The sequence below is a fragment of the Bombus fervidus genome, chromosome 2 (assembly GCF_041682495.2).
Source record: "Bombus fervidus isolate BK054 chromosome 2, iyBomFerv1, whole genome shotgun sequence".
Taxonomy (NCBI): Eukaryota; Metazoa; Arthropoda; class Insecta; order Hymenoptera; family Apidae; genus Bombus; species Bombus fervidus.
Window position 1 is genome coordinate 21673230 of NC_091518.1, and position 16094 is coordinate 21689323.

The window sequence follows — 16094 nt, forward strand, 5'->3', positions numbered from 1 at the left end:
ATAGCGACCTTCTTCGCTGCGATCGTGTTTTGCTCATAATACTGCTGCGATATAGCGAGGCAAAACGAGTATGATTCCTCCTCCGAGTACTCTCCGAGTCTTTCTCTTTTCGACGTGCGGCACGTCAGAAGCTTCACGACTCCGTTGTGCGATTCTATACAGTCAGGTATTTCTCATAGTATGAATAATAGACTTTGATTCGGTGTTAAGTAGCTTCTTATTGGGTATTTTGATTCTCAATTAGATCTTAAGTTTGAGCCAGTAAGTAGATTATTTATCTAGATATTTCATACCGCGAATAGTACATTTTTCACAGCATTGTTGTCATAAAGAACTTGAGTTTGCTGTAAGAAGCTTTTTAGTTATTTTCGTTTTCGTCATTTTATTGAATAAACGTCTCCGTCCATATATATATAATTTTTCACTTTATCGTAACACGATTGTAACGTTACCGACTTTAACAATTACGCCAAGAAGTAAAACGAACGTAGGCCACGCATCGAAAGCTACAAGGATTCGTTAATCCATTCATTTATCATAGTAATAATAGAACTGACCAAGAAAGAGAATTTCGATTAGCGAATAATAGAAAGAGAATGGCTTTACAAAGAGAAAGAGAGTCCTCTGTTAAGCGAAACAATCGTCTATCTGTTAACAGTATTAGGGGAGAAGACGAGCAATTCGAATTGAAAGGACAAAATGTTCCTGGTTTGTGGCTCGATAAAGGGTATTACGTTATGGATTATGATTCATCCATAAAATATAGAAATAAGAGTTCAGTTTCCACTATGGTACTATGTTTGTTGTCTGTCAATATCGTTCAGCTCTAAAGTAGAAAGATGAATCAAAAGGTATGCGTTATTCGCAAGGGAAGAACCTATCTCTTTAAACGTAAAATTCGTCTCGTGCCGTTCGCCAGTTTTATAATATTTAGTAAGCGAAACAAGTTTCTCTTCAAGCCTATATTTCTTCTAAGAGACGTAGAGTATGATATACGTACGTATACGCGTATACATAAAAAATGGAGACGCGTGAAACGAAATTATGCCGAATTCATAGTAAAAATTCATAGTGAACGGCGTTAGGATAAATAAAATATTCCATGAAGCTATTATTTTCAATTGCATCGTACACTTCACGCTATGACGTTACTATAAAACATTTAATACTCGAGTACTTTGTAGTAACTTCGAGTTACTTTGTAGTAACTTTATCCATTCTCTTGTGAACTCAAGGTATTTACCTAAATCGATGAAAACGAATTATTTTTTGCATACTACAACATCCTAAATATATTTTCATTTCCGTGATTCAGAACTATTAACACGGAATCAACTAGAAATATTATTAACATAGTATGAAAGAAATTTCGAGTCTTTCAGGGTACACGCTGATCTTACACATTAATATGTTGGGACCAAACAAGGCGTTCGAGCGATCACGTTTGCCGGAAATTTAATGGCCGCTTGAGTAACGTGGTTCTTTTGAAGTAGTTCTTTTACCCTCTCTGCGCGCGTTTTATACAAAATGCCGTGGAGAACCCGAGGAAAATGTTACCGAGCGTGAAATCTTAAAAATTTGGTTTACCAGGAAACATTTATATTCGAGAAATCTGCGGATATGCCAGATACATGCTTCGATTTCGTTCGATTAAAAACCTCGATGCTGTCGTCGTTCTCTTTACACGAATCACAGAATCCATGTTTTTTGTTTGGTTGTACCTGAGACTATCTTTTAGCTTGGTTTATTTTACTTTCGTTGCCTTCTCTTAAATTAAAAATCACATTCGGCAGATTATTTTTTAATATCGACAGAATTAATACTCTCGCTATACAAATTAAAATAGAAATTATGAAAAATCTTTCTTTACAATTTTTATTTACGGTATTATTATTGCATCCAGTATATTCTATTTATATCATCGGAGATTATGCACAGTTTATCTAATTTAATAAAAGAAATCATCATCAAGAAATTAATTATTCTCTCCTCTGAAATCTTCCACTGAAATCGCGTTTCGAGCGAACGTTTCAGCTGCTATACCGGAAATTAAAAGACAATGGCAAAAAACGGAAAAAGGAATTCGAGTAACGTTCCACGTTAAATCTCATATCGTTTCATCGCTCGCAAGTTCACCGCTCCTGGTGTCCTAAATTCGACCTCTATCTCTAGCGAAAGCTATGATGAGTCTGCCCGTGTATCTTTCTCCGCTCGATTTAATTCTAGAATCCCTCGTCCGCAATGATACACGAGACGTCTGATGCATCTGGCAAAAGTGTGACTGCCAATGCAGCTGAATTCTTTTATATAAAAGCAAACCAAACGTAAACGGAACGTGTCGTTCGAGTAGATTAAAAACCACCCTCGCGTGTAGTTGAACCTCCTATTCTTACTATTGATACATTTTCAAAGAGACAGATCGGTTCGCAGGTAGATATTTTTTCAAAATAAATAAATTCAACGAGACCGTTTTTTCAAATTCGATATTTATGTTATAACGTTTATTATCTTCTATCGAATTATTTCTTAATAAACTGGTAAAAAAGATTGCGATCGAGTAAAATAATCTCTTTCAGATGTTAGAAGAAATTCTCATCGCGATAGAGATCTATTTTCTGAGGAATTTAAACTACTTTTCTGTGAATCGAAATTTATTTTGAAACGTTATTAAATTAACGCGTTATTAAATTTTTATAATCATTGGGATAAGACAAATTTCACTGTCAGAAAAAATTAATAAAATTTCGTTGATACAATTGTCTATTCTACGTATATTTTATTTGCCATAGAAACATGTGGAAGTCTAATTATTCCTTTGTATCTGTATAAAAACGATTCGTATAAAATGGTGTTTTGTTCCCGTTTTACTCTCGTAGCAACACTAACTATCGATGTCGAACAGGAAGACCATTTTCAAGGCGAATGGCATCGAAATAAATTGATTCTCGTCGTTGGAAACTCCAGGACTTGCTGTTTCTCCATTAACCTTATCTCTTCTCTTAGATTTGTTTCGCAGTATCTTCATTTTTTCCTTTTCTATGCACACGATTCTACAAACATAGAAACGTTTCACTCTAAGGAAATCTAAAGAGAGGAGAGAATCGATTTTGCCTTTAGAGACTCGGTAACGCCGCCCAATGATCGAACAAGGGACGGGAGTTTACGCTTACTTCGAAAGAACTTCGAATATGCCAAAAGCTTCGCTCCTGGGAAACGACCCTGTTACCTAAAATGTTTCCTTCTTGCTGCTCAAGCCCCTAATATCGAGATCCATTTTCGGAATAGAACATAAGACCAGTTTCTTCTGAATGAAATTGAGCATAAGGGTATTTCCTTCTTGTATGAATATACTAGAAAATATCGCAAAATTCATCCTGTTTTTTTTTTTTTTTTTTTTATTAAGGGACGATGGAAATACTTCGTGCAAAGTTTGAGAAAGATGTGCAAAATTCATGATTTGTGTCATTAACTAATTTCTTTTGTTTGTTTCATTGATCGATGAACCTATGTACTGCTTCATTTATGAGTTCTTAATTAATGATCGACCAAAAGCTTGGAAATTGTCACGATCTTATCGCATCGAACTTTCTTGGTGATTTTTGTTATTAATTTCAAATTACTACTACAGATGTCGATATGTATATTCGATATTCTTTTATTCCTGTAGATCTGACGTGCTTTCTAACGTAATTAAATGTTAAGTTACATAATTTATTTTCCAATTCTTAGGTTCTACGTGTCAGTTATCGTTAGATTTTATGACACGCAGTGATTCTAAATTTCCAGAAACTGAACAAACGTGATTGCAGAAGTGAAAAAAAAAATTGAAGAAATTTAAATTTGATCCTTTGAACCGAAACGTATCCTTGGATACCTCCTCTTCCTCCTCCACAAAAAAAAAAAAAAAAAAGAAATAGAAAGAAGAGAAAATGCATTTATACGGTAAACGAGTCGGATGGAAATCGAGGAAAATTGCAAATTTGCCCGGATGAATTCAAATATTTAAGGATATAGATTTAGATTTGAATCGATACTCGGCAGAGTGGAACGATGTTTTTATTTGGAAACCGTTTAAATATCTGTGAGCGTTCTGTGACCAGTGCACGGGCTTCGAGTAAATACAAGTGAACAGAACCAATCATAACCGCAGCTCGGGCAATTTTCAACCTTCCCGTGCCGCTTCTGTCGTGACTCTTTCAATTACAGCGATTTCATCGCTAACTCGGCCACGAGCGAGCATTCAACCGGGTTCGCGATATTTCTTTTTTCTTCCTCTCGACCAGGCCGCTTTCTTTTCGACCTTGTACTTTACTCGACAATCGGAATTTTTAATTACACCGCACAGGGAAATAATTTCGCGCAAACCACGGACTTCCTCAACCTCCGCTTTCTAATTATCCGCGAAATAACGCAACCTTCCAGGTGACACTCGTCGACAAGGACGAAATTGTACGTCGAGGAAAGAAAGTAAAACTTTGTAGATGGTTTCCCTTTCGCGATGATGAGAGGAAAGTTTTCGATGGAAAAAATTCAAAGAGAATTCGTTCAAAGAAAGGAACCGGGTTCAAGTATTTCGTTGACTTAAATTAATTAATCGAACGCCTGCGTGTTTGTACTTAGAAACTAATATTCTTCAAGGTTTTTAAATATTTCATCATATAGATCTCGTTAGTATGAATCACTAATATTCTCGAAATAGAATTCTTCATCCGTTTCGTGGGATTTTATACAAGTCACACTATATATATAGAATATTGTCTATGGTAAATATCAGTACATAGGTATTATTGCAGCAAATTATTTGTTTTGTATTAAAAATATTTATATCCAGAGCATTGAATACTTGCAGAGTTAATTCATAACTGAGTGAATCGCTTTGGTTTTAAGTTTACAATTTCAGAAAGAAAGAAGCAAGAACTACTTGTCGAACGATAATCCTTCATTTTCACACGACGTTTCTGTTTTTCTGGAAAGAAATTCATAGGAAAATTTTCATCTAAAACATAAAGATATTTATAATTATAATTTGAAATCGATCACGTCGATCGCGTTAAATTTCTGGGCGTCACTTTGAAGTCGGGGACTTGTTTAATTCGACCTTGGAACTTAGAGATTCTCTTCACGTTATCCTTAATTCAAGGAATCTGTCGTGAGTGGAAGGTCGAGGAACTCGGCTAGGCATCGCCTCGTGGTCGAGTGTTCAACGACCCCGGGGGTGCCGTTGGGCGCGCGCATGACTCTTGGCTGGCGCCAGTCAACTTTCATGACCCTGAAGTCCCATCAAGTCCCTCGATCATGATCAGGTTTATGTTTATCTATTATTTACTATTATTTATTTGCTTGTTTATTTATTTGCGATTTCAAATTGACGCCATTGGAATCTGACATTCTTAGATGACGTGAAGAATCTTCGAAAAGAATTTAACATGCAAAGAATGTTTCTTAAGAATAAATAGATATACTTGAAAAACATTTACTCTGTTATTTTGAATGTGGTTGTGTAAGCTATATAAACTTATTTCTAATTAAAAGCGACGTAATTTGCAGGAAAAATTTATCGGAATAATTCATAAAAATTTATAATTTTAGCATGTCGTTTAAACAAATTGAGACAGTTATACTTTCCAAAGTATTCCGGAAAATATGTTTCCAACCCTAACTTTAAGAGTCGTTTTCATCTTTTAAATGTAGACGATTCTCAAGAAAAATTCGATATAAGTTATAAATTCTAATATCTTTGAAAGGACAAGTTTGTGTTGCGACAAGCAACAGAGGACATTTATCAAACTGTTAATATACCGACAAAGATAATAAAATTCCCGAAGAAAATATTGAATAAAATGAAATATAATCTTCAAATTCGTAAAATAGATGTACTCTTGCTCAAGCTTATCGAAAGCTCCGTGAGAAAAATGTACGAACCACAATTGAGAAATAGTACAAGTAATGCGATATTCGAAGTTATTTTTCGCAAGGAACTTCTTACATGATACACGTTGTAGCTTAACGTGGGCGTTCGATCAATTGACGTGGAAAATTGATTCGCGTTTAATCCATGTCGTGAATTTCGTTTCGGTCTCACGCACGCGTCGATCGCATTCCTCCGCGAGAGGAATTTCAATTTCTGAAACCGTTCCGTTGTCAACTGGTTACTGTCGAGTTAGTCGTGCGTCATTCTTCAAGTTCGTGTTTACGGTTCAACAATTTTCGAGTTATTCCACGCGATGTAGTCGTCGAAATCGATTGATTATTCGCGATCACGACCTTACGAATCGAATTACTTTTAATGCCTTTGCCTGCATTGTCCTCGAAACAACGAAGCTTTCCTGCAAAACGCATTTTCCGTCACGTTCGACATATTTTGTAATTTCGTGCATTTCAATCGCGTTTTATAAAAGCTCTGGTTGTGAAAATGTGTCACATACAAAATTTATGCAAATTGACGTAATTAGGGAATATGGAGATGGAAAATTCGGAACTGAAGCACGAAGAACCTTTTGAATATCTGTCGTAATTAGACTGTGAATTTTTATGTATATTCGCGTTTTCGACAATATATTTGAGAAAATAGAACCTCGATAAAAAATTGTTTTACCTACCAAGCACTATACAAAGCGCTACACTGTGATTTTATATATTTTTTCATATCATGTATACTTTGTACAATTTTGCGCTTTCAAATTTTCTATGAACGCAAATGTGAACAAGAATTCATAGTCCGGTTGTAACGTTTGGTACGATTTAATGGAGTAATTTGTAAGTTTCCAATTACACAGGAATAACACGCGTGTGAGCCAATAGGCCAACGCGCTCGTTCCACTTTTTGAGATTTTCTAAATTTTAGATGCTTGTCGTATCAACGCTGTATCGTATACGATCTCATTAATTTTCTTTGCTTTTCATTCTGTGACAAATGTGAACCAATGTGACAAATGACGGACTCATACGATATATTTACCGTGCTTTGTAATCCGTTTAAAAACTCCTAAACAATTTATAGAGTTCTTGAAAATTACCGACGAATTTGATTAATTTTAAACGAAATTTACTTTGCTCGACCGCGTCATTGTTCCAGCAAATCAGTGATATAACTAAAGAGTATTTAAAATTTCCACGCCCTTCAAGCCTTTTTCCAAACGATCCCCACTTCCCATTCTGTCACGAAGAAACAAAGAAACGTACTACCCGAGTGACAAGTAGCAACCTCTAATTCGTTTCCGACTTTCACGTTAATCGAGTTATTTGTTGCATTTAAATAAACGTTCCAGCAACAAGAAACGGTACAAATTTCAGCGGAGTTAGCGGAACGTTAATACAGAGGAGCGGAAGGCGAAAAAACAATGACGTTCGCGATAAGAAATCCTCGAAAGGATAGAAATGGAAAGAATAATAGCGAGACCCGGACAGCTGCCAGCCGAAATTAAATTTTCCTCGTGGATTTCGCGACATGAACTGTGAAGTTGCGAATTGAACTCGCTCGCTTTGTCTCCCGTTTCTATTTACCTCTCTCAGTTACAGTGTCGCAATTCCAGAAAACTGATTAGTGGTAACTACTGAATGCGTTCAAGTTGTCGTATAACATAGATACAACGAAATATGCGGATTCCACGTGTCGCACTCTGCGTGGTGTTAACAGCCTCTTATTTTCCAGATGGAGGATCACAAAGTTCCTGATTCGTATACGATCGGATATTTTAATGGTCGTTGATTTTTTAGTTTCTAATTGGTATGTATTTATTGAAGTGATTTTACGAATGTCTAATTTATCTAGAATTATGTTATTAGATAGCTAAATTAATTCTGTATCTTTAGATTTTTTTTTAACAGTTACCTAAGTACTCTAATCTCGAATAAATTCCTATTTTACGATTTGAAAAAAAAGATGGTGTTTGTAACTTTACTCGATTTTATTAAATAATCAAAATTATTTTAATAAACGAATATATCTGTAAATAAAAGTTGGATTTTGTTAAAAAATATTTCGCAAAAATATGAGAAATTGTTTTCCAAAAGAAGATTAAGCGCCAAAGCTGATTTACTTTTTCGATTTCGATTCGACATTTTATAATTTTAATACGCCTTCTGTAAGCTTTCTGTTTCATAATATCTCCCTGTATTTTTACACATTTTCTAAATATTTGTCTCCTTTATAAAGCTCACAGTTGTAAAATTAAAAAAATAATCCACTAGTACTGCAAACGTACGTTTCTCGTGCTTCAACGGAAAACTTAACTATATTAGACCCCTTGCGAAGGTCTTCCCAGCTATAATTTCGATCCAACAGGATTCCTTGCAAAATTAAAGCGAGACTTCGCGAACGCAACCCCTTGCGTGAGTGCAAGGGAAAAAGCGTCGAGTTCAAATGTAGCGACTAACGACGTTAACACGTTGCAAACGAGCCCGTCGGGGAGCATTATCTAAACGAAGAGCTCACCTTCTGGGAACTTAGATAAATTGTCGTTTATTACCTCGAAGAAGAGATATTTATAGATTACAATTTCTGCAATCCTTGCGTAGTACTACACTTGGATATATCGAAAATTACGTTTGAAAGTCTCCGAATTATTTGAACAAGATATCACTGTTTAGAGTCTAAGTTTGAGCCATTAAAATTGACTTCGAGGAAAATTTAATTAGAGATTAATTATTGAAAATTTGATTCGCGAAAATATTTTTAAACAAATATCATTAGTATCATTTAAACAGTGTCACGAGTAAGACGGCGTCTTTTTTCAAATTCGTTAAGCTTCTTTCTTCCTTAAATTTTAATTTTTCATGATCCAAGAGAACAGGTTTTTAAATTTCCGTTCCCCGAGATTTCCAACGAATATTCACCTGAATATTTCCCTGCTGTCCACCCTTAACGTTCTTCTCCCTCTATCTTCATAAATAACACGAAAATAAAACTTCTCCCTATATTTCTTTTTCGTCTTATCTCCCTACTGCATCCTGTCTCCCTAAAGAGCGAACAAAAATAAAAACTGACCGACGGGTCAGGTCCGGTGTATAAAAGCTTTCAAACTTAAGTTTCACGCAGAGGCGTTTAAAGGGTAGAAAATTGATAATACCGGCATGAGTGCCAGTATTTTCCAAACTGTTTAGCGTACACGGGAGCAAAGATTCAGGCTCCATCGACCAACGAAGATTTCAACGACGAAAAGGAAGCGAACTTACTCATCCATGTCGGAATCTTTGGCTACTCGACAGTGAACACCACGATCCACCAGACATTTCCCGGTCACAGGATCTGGAGGCGCGAGATTGATGTAGGGCGGCTCCTCCAAGAAGGTTATTTTCAAATAAAACTTCTCTGGCACTCCTTGCGGTGGTGTATGGGTTTTTCCTGGCCAGACGATGTCCTTGATGTCCAGACCTTCCTTCTTCCAGGATTTCCACACGCCGATCTGTTGCCACAAATGAGACGAAAGATTGATAAATCAGAAGATTGTTTCGCTTGATAGATGACACGTAATACTGGCTATCGCGGAGACACGTGTTCCTGAGCATTTCTCTTAATACAACGCCCATTTTTCTCTGTACATACAGTCGACGACAAAAATAAATGGACTGGTAGTGGGAAGAGGGATCAACCAAGTTTCGTTAAATACTATTTGTTTGCACAAAAATGTAAATATTAATTTCCATTATTTACTAAATAGTCCACGTACTGTAAGGATGTACAATAAATGAAACTTCAATTTATAACGCTATTTATGATTCGATCGAACTTCATTGGTATCTACTGTCACTGCCTGTTCACTTACATTTGTTCTGTGTGTATTTTTATGTATATATTTGACTGCGTGTATACAATTTGTGCGACAGGAAGATAGTTTTGCTATTCCGTTCATTATCAAATACACGTTAACGTTTTATACTATTTGAGACTTGTCTGTGATTGAGAGAAAATATCCAGGAGTCGACATTTACGAGTATTGGTGGGATTCTGATGGTACGGTATTCATATTTTTTATCTTGCAATCAGTGCCATTTTTCAATTTCGCACATTCTTCTCTGAAATACCTTTTACGTGGAATATTATTTCTCCGATTGATCTTTCAACGTTAATCGGAAATAATAGCCACGAATTGCTTCGTTTAACGCAAATACGATGCATCGCTAATTTCGGATAAGAGATTGCTTAACCCTTATCACTCCAATTGGAAACGAAGCTGTCAAACGCAAGACAGGATTGGAGTGATAAGGGTTAATTTCGTAATAGTTAACAAATTCAGTGTTAATAGAATTTCCATTACCCACACGATGTGTCAGTAGTTAATTTTCGTACCGATTTTGTCTTTATATCGTACAACTTGATATATTCCATATTATCATCAAACGCTTTGTACAAATTCTGTGGCTTCTTCCTCCTATCAACTGGAATTTGATATTTAGCGGACGCTTTGAATGAAAAAATACGAGAATATAGAGAGAACAGAAGCCTCGAACAGAGATATCGATTAACTCAATATTCGTGTTATTGTTGGTGTTTGAGAAAACATATCGTTTTAATACACGAAACCTATCTATCAAAATGCCAGTATAATAAGAGACTTTAATTCGATATGAATGGTATAAAAAGTACAAACATTAAATTTATGAAAATATTTTCCGATGTTTTATTACCAGTTCACTTTTATCTCTGTCAGGCAATTATAGATTATTTATCGCGTGCTTCTAAATATGACAAACAACATACCTATTTATAACCGTAATACGATTAATTATGGAGAAATTCAGAACACGCTCGTTACAAGTTATTTTTTTTTTTTTTTTTTTATCAAGCGACTGTTATTTCCTTCGGAGGAAATAAAATCGCGAGAGTTATAGAAGCTGGAGTTTCAAGTACGGTCAAAGAATACCGCGACGTTCGCCCTGACTCGACAGTCCGCGAATCGTTTGTAATTTGTTCAGCATGCGAAAAACCGTGATCGTGGCGGTGAGTTTTGCTTTCACGTTGCATCAGCAAACTCGACAAACTAAATAAAAGTTCAATGCGTAGTATGTAAACGCATTGTGAATTTTGCTCCTTTTCGTTCCCTTTTTGATGCAAAACGTGCCTGTAAAGTTACGATATTTATTCAAAAAATTCCTATACTTCCATAAAATTTTCTATTGATAAAATCTCCTTCGTATCTTTTCGATTACCGTGAACAGCGTAACTGAACCAGTAACCATAGACCACAGACCACATATAAATCATTTTTTATCGCCACCAACGCAAACAATTTGTCAATGTTGCAATCATCCTACTACGGACGCCGCGGTTGCTGGTCCAGTTATGCTCTTCAAGCTGTTCGTTCTGCTCTCTAATTTCTGCCAACGATACTTCGTGCTTGAGAATAGTTGTTATCTCATATCGAGCTAATTGTGAGAAACGATGCAGCATTGTCATAGAATGTTATCCATAGCGTAGACACGATACAACATTATCGTGTTTCTGTTGCGCGGAAATAAGGGGAATGTATAATTAGCGGAATCCACAAGGGCTCGAGCTCCTCGCCCGATTTAATTACAAAGTTTCACTCTAGATTACCGCTATTCGTCGCGACATATCCTGTCTTTCGACTCGGAAACAGGATGGATCTTAAACCACACTCTCATTGAACAAACAGCGAGGAATTCTCCATTGGTATCTCATCTTTCTCGAATATGTTGCCGTTTAACGTTCGTGCATATTCCTTCGCGTTACTATTGCCAGTAATAAAATCTGCTACTTGTTAGCTGTTTTCGCTCAAAGCGGTAAAGATAAAAAAAATAAGCAACACGTCCCGACAGAAACAAATATTCGTTCGGTGTATACCTACTAGATGCTGGAAACAAATGTTTTGCGACGAAAATCCAAATATTCCTTTGATTACGTTGCTGCCGCGTGAACAAAATGTTTCCAAAAATTGAAATTTGTCGCGTACCGTTTGAAACACGAAGCGACAAACGCGCAATAAAAAGTTCCTCGTTGCTGCTTCAGTGAAGGTGCAATTTTAACTTTCATCTATCACGATAGCATTTCGCGTGCGATTTATTAACACGCAGTGGTTTTTAGAAAGTATTTCCTATCTGTTGTCAATATGCTCTGAAACTTTTGAAACACGTACGTATGTGCGTATATTCGATCGAATTCGTTGGAACAGGTTGATGCAAATATTTGTCAGTTTTCGATATTTTCCAGCAGATTTATTTGTTCTGGTGGTAGAAAATCGATACTATTTTATTTACTTTATGCATGATCGTGTATTCTTTCTTGCTAAGTTTCAGAAAAGGCCAAAAATGAAAAGCTTGGTAATATGCAATGTCAATTCTCGTTGCAATTTATATTTTAAATATGACAGGGGGCATGCTTTCCGAAGGTAGAATAGCGTCGAAGTGAAGCATTAGGAAACTTTTTAGCTCGTTATATGAAAAACGAATCTCCCGATTGCGGTTGTTATAAAGATAATTTGTTTATTTCAAACCTATTCAAGGCATGTTAAATAATCTTCAAACGTTGTTAACTTTTTCATTCGCGATTAAAGAACTTATCAAACTAACTTAATTAGGGAACTCGAAGACGAATCAACAAGAGCGTCTTCACTGGCGAGTGTAATTGGAAGACTAAAGATTATAATGGCTTAAGTCCATTACTAGTTTTCGTAAAATAACATTCCGTGTTTATCATTATAATAAATTCATTATATTTTTTCAAGCCATGAGAACTCGTCGTAGCAAACAACGAAGTTATAACTTAATTAATTAGCAAACTCGAGGGATGAAACTTTCAAAAGTTGAAATACGTAACTAAATTCGCATTCTTGATGCACATACATTATGATTTTTAAGTCGTTACTTACTTGTATCTCTTCCTTTCTCTTAAATGGAATTATAATATTATTGATAGTACGATATAAACAATTGAGTTCCTTAGAGATTATTTTTAAAGTGTTACAAGAGTAAAATATTTGAAAACTCTGATATTTCTAGTATTAGAAATCGACGCAAATAAATAACAGATTAGAAACGACGTTCTCAGCTAAATAATACGATCCGTTTCGACCGACTGTATTCTGACCAACTCTATTCTGACCATGTGAAAACATCGTGGATACGAGGTTGGCGAATACGAATTGAAAGTAGGCGATTTATCGAACGTATCGTTTTCCCCAGATCGCATCGACCCGAATTTCCGTAGGATTTATTTAACAGCGGGGTCAAATGAAATTGCCCCTCCGGCCTGGAAATTCCTCTTTAAAGGGATCAACCCGCGAGAAAACGTTATATATTTTCGACGAACAATAGAGAGGCCAGAGTTGTGCAGAATTTTCGAACGAAACTTCACAATCTGTGGACGAAGTAGAGGGAAAATTGCGAACGAGGTGAGAAAGAGACCATCTGCAAGTTCATCGTCGTTACGAATATGTAATAGGAGGAGAAGAGGGCGTCTCCTGTGTGCGATCGGCCGACATTCGAATATTGGAATCCGATACAGATACAGGTCGAACGTGTCGCGATGAAAATTCATTCGCGCCACCTCCGCATCTCTTCGTCCGACTCAGCATCATCGATTCGAAGGCAAATGGCAATTTTTTAACCCTCTTTTCGGCCATGGAATAAATCGATCAGCAATTTTTCGCGTCAGATTCTGTTCAAATCTCTCAGGTTCTCGGACAGAATTCTCCGTTTCAGAATTGTTTTCAGAAGAAGAAGAAAATGAAAGCCGTATGAAAAAATAAACAGCGTGTTTGTTTCTCACGTTGTGTTTTTAACGAAGCCTTGACGAGGTTCTTGGCAGTTGTAATTGTGTAGGTTGATTAAAATATTTCTGGATAGTTGAGATATAACGAAGTTATTGTTGGCATATTTTTCAAAGAGTTGTTTCATGGTAATTTTTTATACGAGTAAACGCACAGCGGTTGGATGTTCAGTTATTTGGATATTGAAGTCAGAGTAACTTGTTTTCCGATACATTTGAAACGAATGTTGCAACGTAGAATAAAGATTACTTACATGCCAAGAACAGTTAAACCTAAATGCAATTTTTCACGTTAAAAAGTCGCGTAAGTGAATAGTAATCGAATATCAAATGTATGTTTACAAATTTTCTATAATAATCGATCCTTGTTCTACGACGAAGTTAAATAAACTTAATTTATCTAATCTAAATTTCAATCGATTCATAATCAAGGTACACGTTTGTAATTATTTAATTATACCGTATAATCCTATTATATTGTATTACATTAATTGCTTTATTAATTGTATTAATTACTCAAACAAGTATAGCAACAACGTTACTATAAATAAGAAAATAAAAAAAATAAAGAGTAAATAAGAAAATACGATATAGTATCAGCATCCCTATGATCCAATAAAATCGTTCGCTTGAAACGAGTGTTGCCATCCGAAGGGTTCCGGTTGAAATTCAGATTACAAACAGAACGAAGGGTATACCGTTTTAGATTTACAGGGCGATACGGTCAGATCCAGCTGCCAACGAAATTAATGTAAATAATGTCCCCTGTCAAGCCGGCTTACTGAGACGGCAGGAAATAGCTAGTACACAGTCATATCTATGCGTCGCTGACCGATGATTAATTCCGTGTGCTGCCTTTCGCGAGTATCGTTCCAACCCTCTCATCAAGCTGCAACCAGTTTCTCTTGTTTGTTGGCACATTGGCACGCCACAGTTCGAAATATACGATCGAATAATCGTATTATCTCTATCTAGATCTTGTATTCGACTGATTGCTTTAATCGCTTTCCAAGACATCCTGCGAACGATCGTCACAAAATAATAATAAACAGTATGATTATAAAGTTTTCAGATTGGCGTTGTTATCGTATTACATCTGTAGCAATGTTTATTATTTTTATCTTCGTTTATCACCTTACTTTTAATGGCCTTCATTTTTATTTCTTATTTTACTGTTTATCATTCGTACTATTGTTTTGCCGTTGTTTTCATTTACTTCTTAATCGATGGAATATATCGAGCATTTTAATCGATTCACGAATTTTTTGTACTTTTTAGAGGCTGAGTCACTTAGAGACACCCGGTGAACAATATTCTCGAAGTACTCAAATTTCTCATATTTCAAGATATTACTATTGTCTGATATTTGCACTGGTAGTATTCAATAGTTTTCCTGCAATTGTGAACAGGACGACGCAAGTGAGTTGCCACGACGAAATGAAAAGGAATACAGAGCGAAGATAGAAATAGAAGAATTGTGTCGATAGAAGAGACAGCGTGGGTAGAACAGAGAAGACAAATTTTAACAATGAAATAAAACAGGACAGGGGCATCGAAAAGAAAATGCCAGCGACAGTAAAAAGACAGTAAAAAGATGACAGACGGAATATCACCAGGACACAAGGAAAAATGATGTTTCTATAAGTAAAAATACGTCGAGTATATCGAAAGACGTTTCTGAACGAATACGACTTTCAAATTCTTAGAATATCGTACGATTGTATCCCAAGAGGAACATGCCAGAAATTTGAGAATGGACGATGCAAAGTAGAGCTGCAAAGCTAAGCATGTGCACATGTGTGCATAACTAGACTTTGTCGTATGCTGCATTAGTACGTACAATATGCTCGGTTTAAATGGAATTAAAATATAACAAAACAAAAATTTAAATGCAGGCGACACGTCGGTTGTAAAAGTTCACTTCTCCAGCATGATTTATGCAACAGACGCGAGTAGTTAGTATCCTGACAACGTTTTAATGCCAGCTACAATGATACGATAAAAAGTGTAGATTTTTATTTGAAAATATAATTGTGACTTCTCCGGAGCTGTTTCTAACCAGAAGTTTCTATAATTAGGAAATTGAAGATCGACGAAGGCGAAACAATAATTCCAGTCAGATCAGTTTTAGTCCTTACCTACAACATTCGCTTTTTCTTTTTCTTTTCCATATTTCTAAATTAGACACACGCTATATAAACTATGATATATTTTATCGAACGATTACTCGACTCTCGCTTTAACGAAGTTTCTCTTTTTAACTTGCTACGAAAACCAATGTAAAACCGAAGTATATAAAATACTCGCGAAGATTTTTGTATCAGAAGCATCAATTATCTGTCCGCGGTTGCGAGTTCCGCTTACGTAA

General features: G+C 35.9%; 1 protein-coding gene across 10 annotated transcripts in view; it reads right to left on the bottom strand.

Moving 5' to 3' along the window:
* Window positions 1-16094, bottom strand: part of Nmdar2 (glutamate ionotropic receptor NMDA type subunit 2) — a 368342-nt gene that overhangs the window by 38407 nt on the left and 313841 nt on the right. For all 10 annotated transcript variants that reach the window (XM_072021787.1, XM_072021784.1, XM_072021785.1 and 7 more), the window contains one exon: window positions 9175-9404. In XM_072021787.1, the coding sequence (XP_071877888.1) occupies window positions 9175-9404 (230 nt within the window). The remainder of the gene's footprint in view (window positions 1-9174; window positions 9405-16094) is intronic.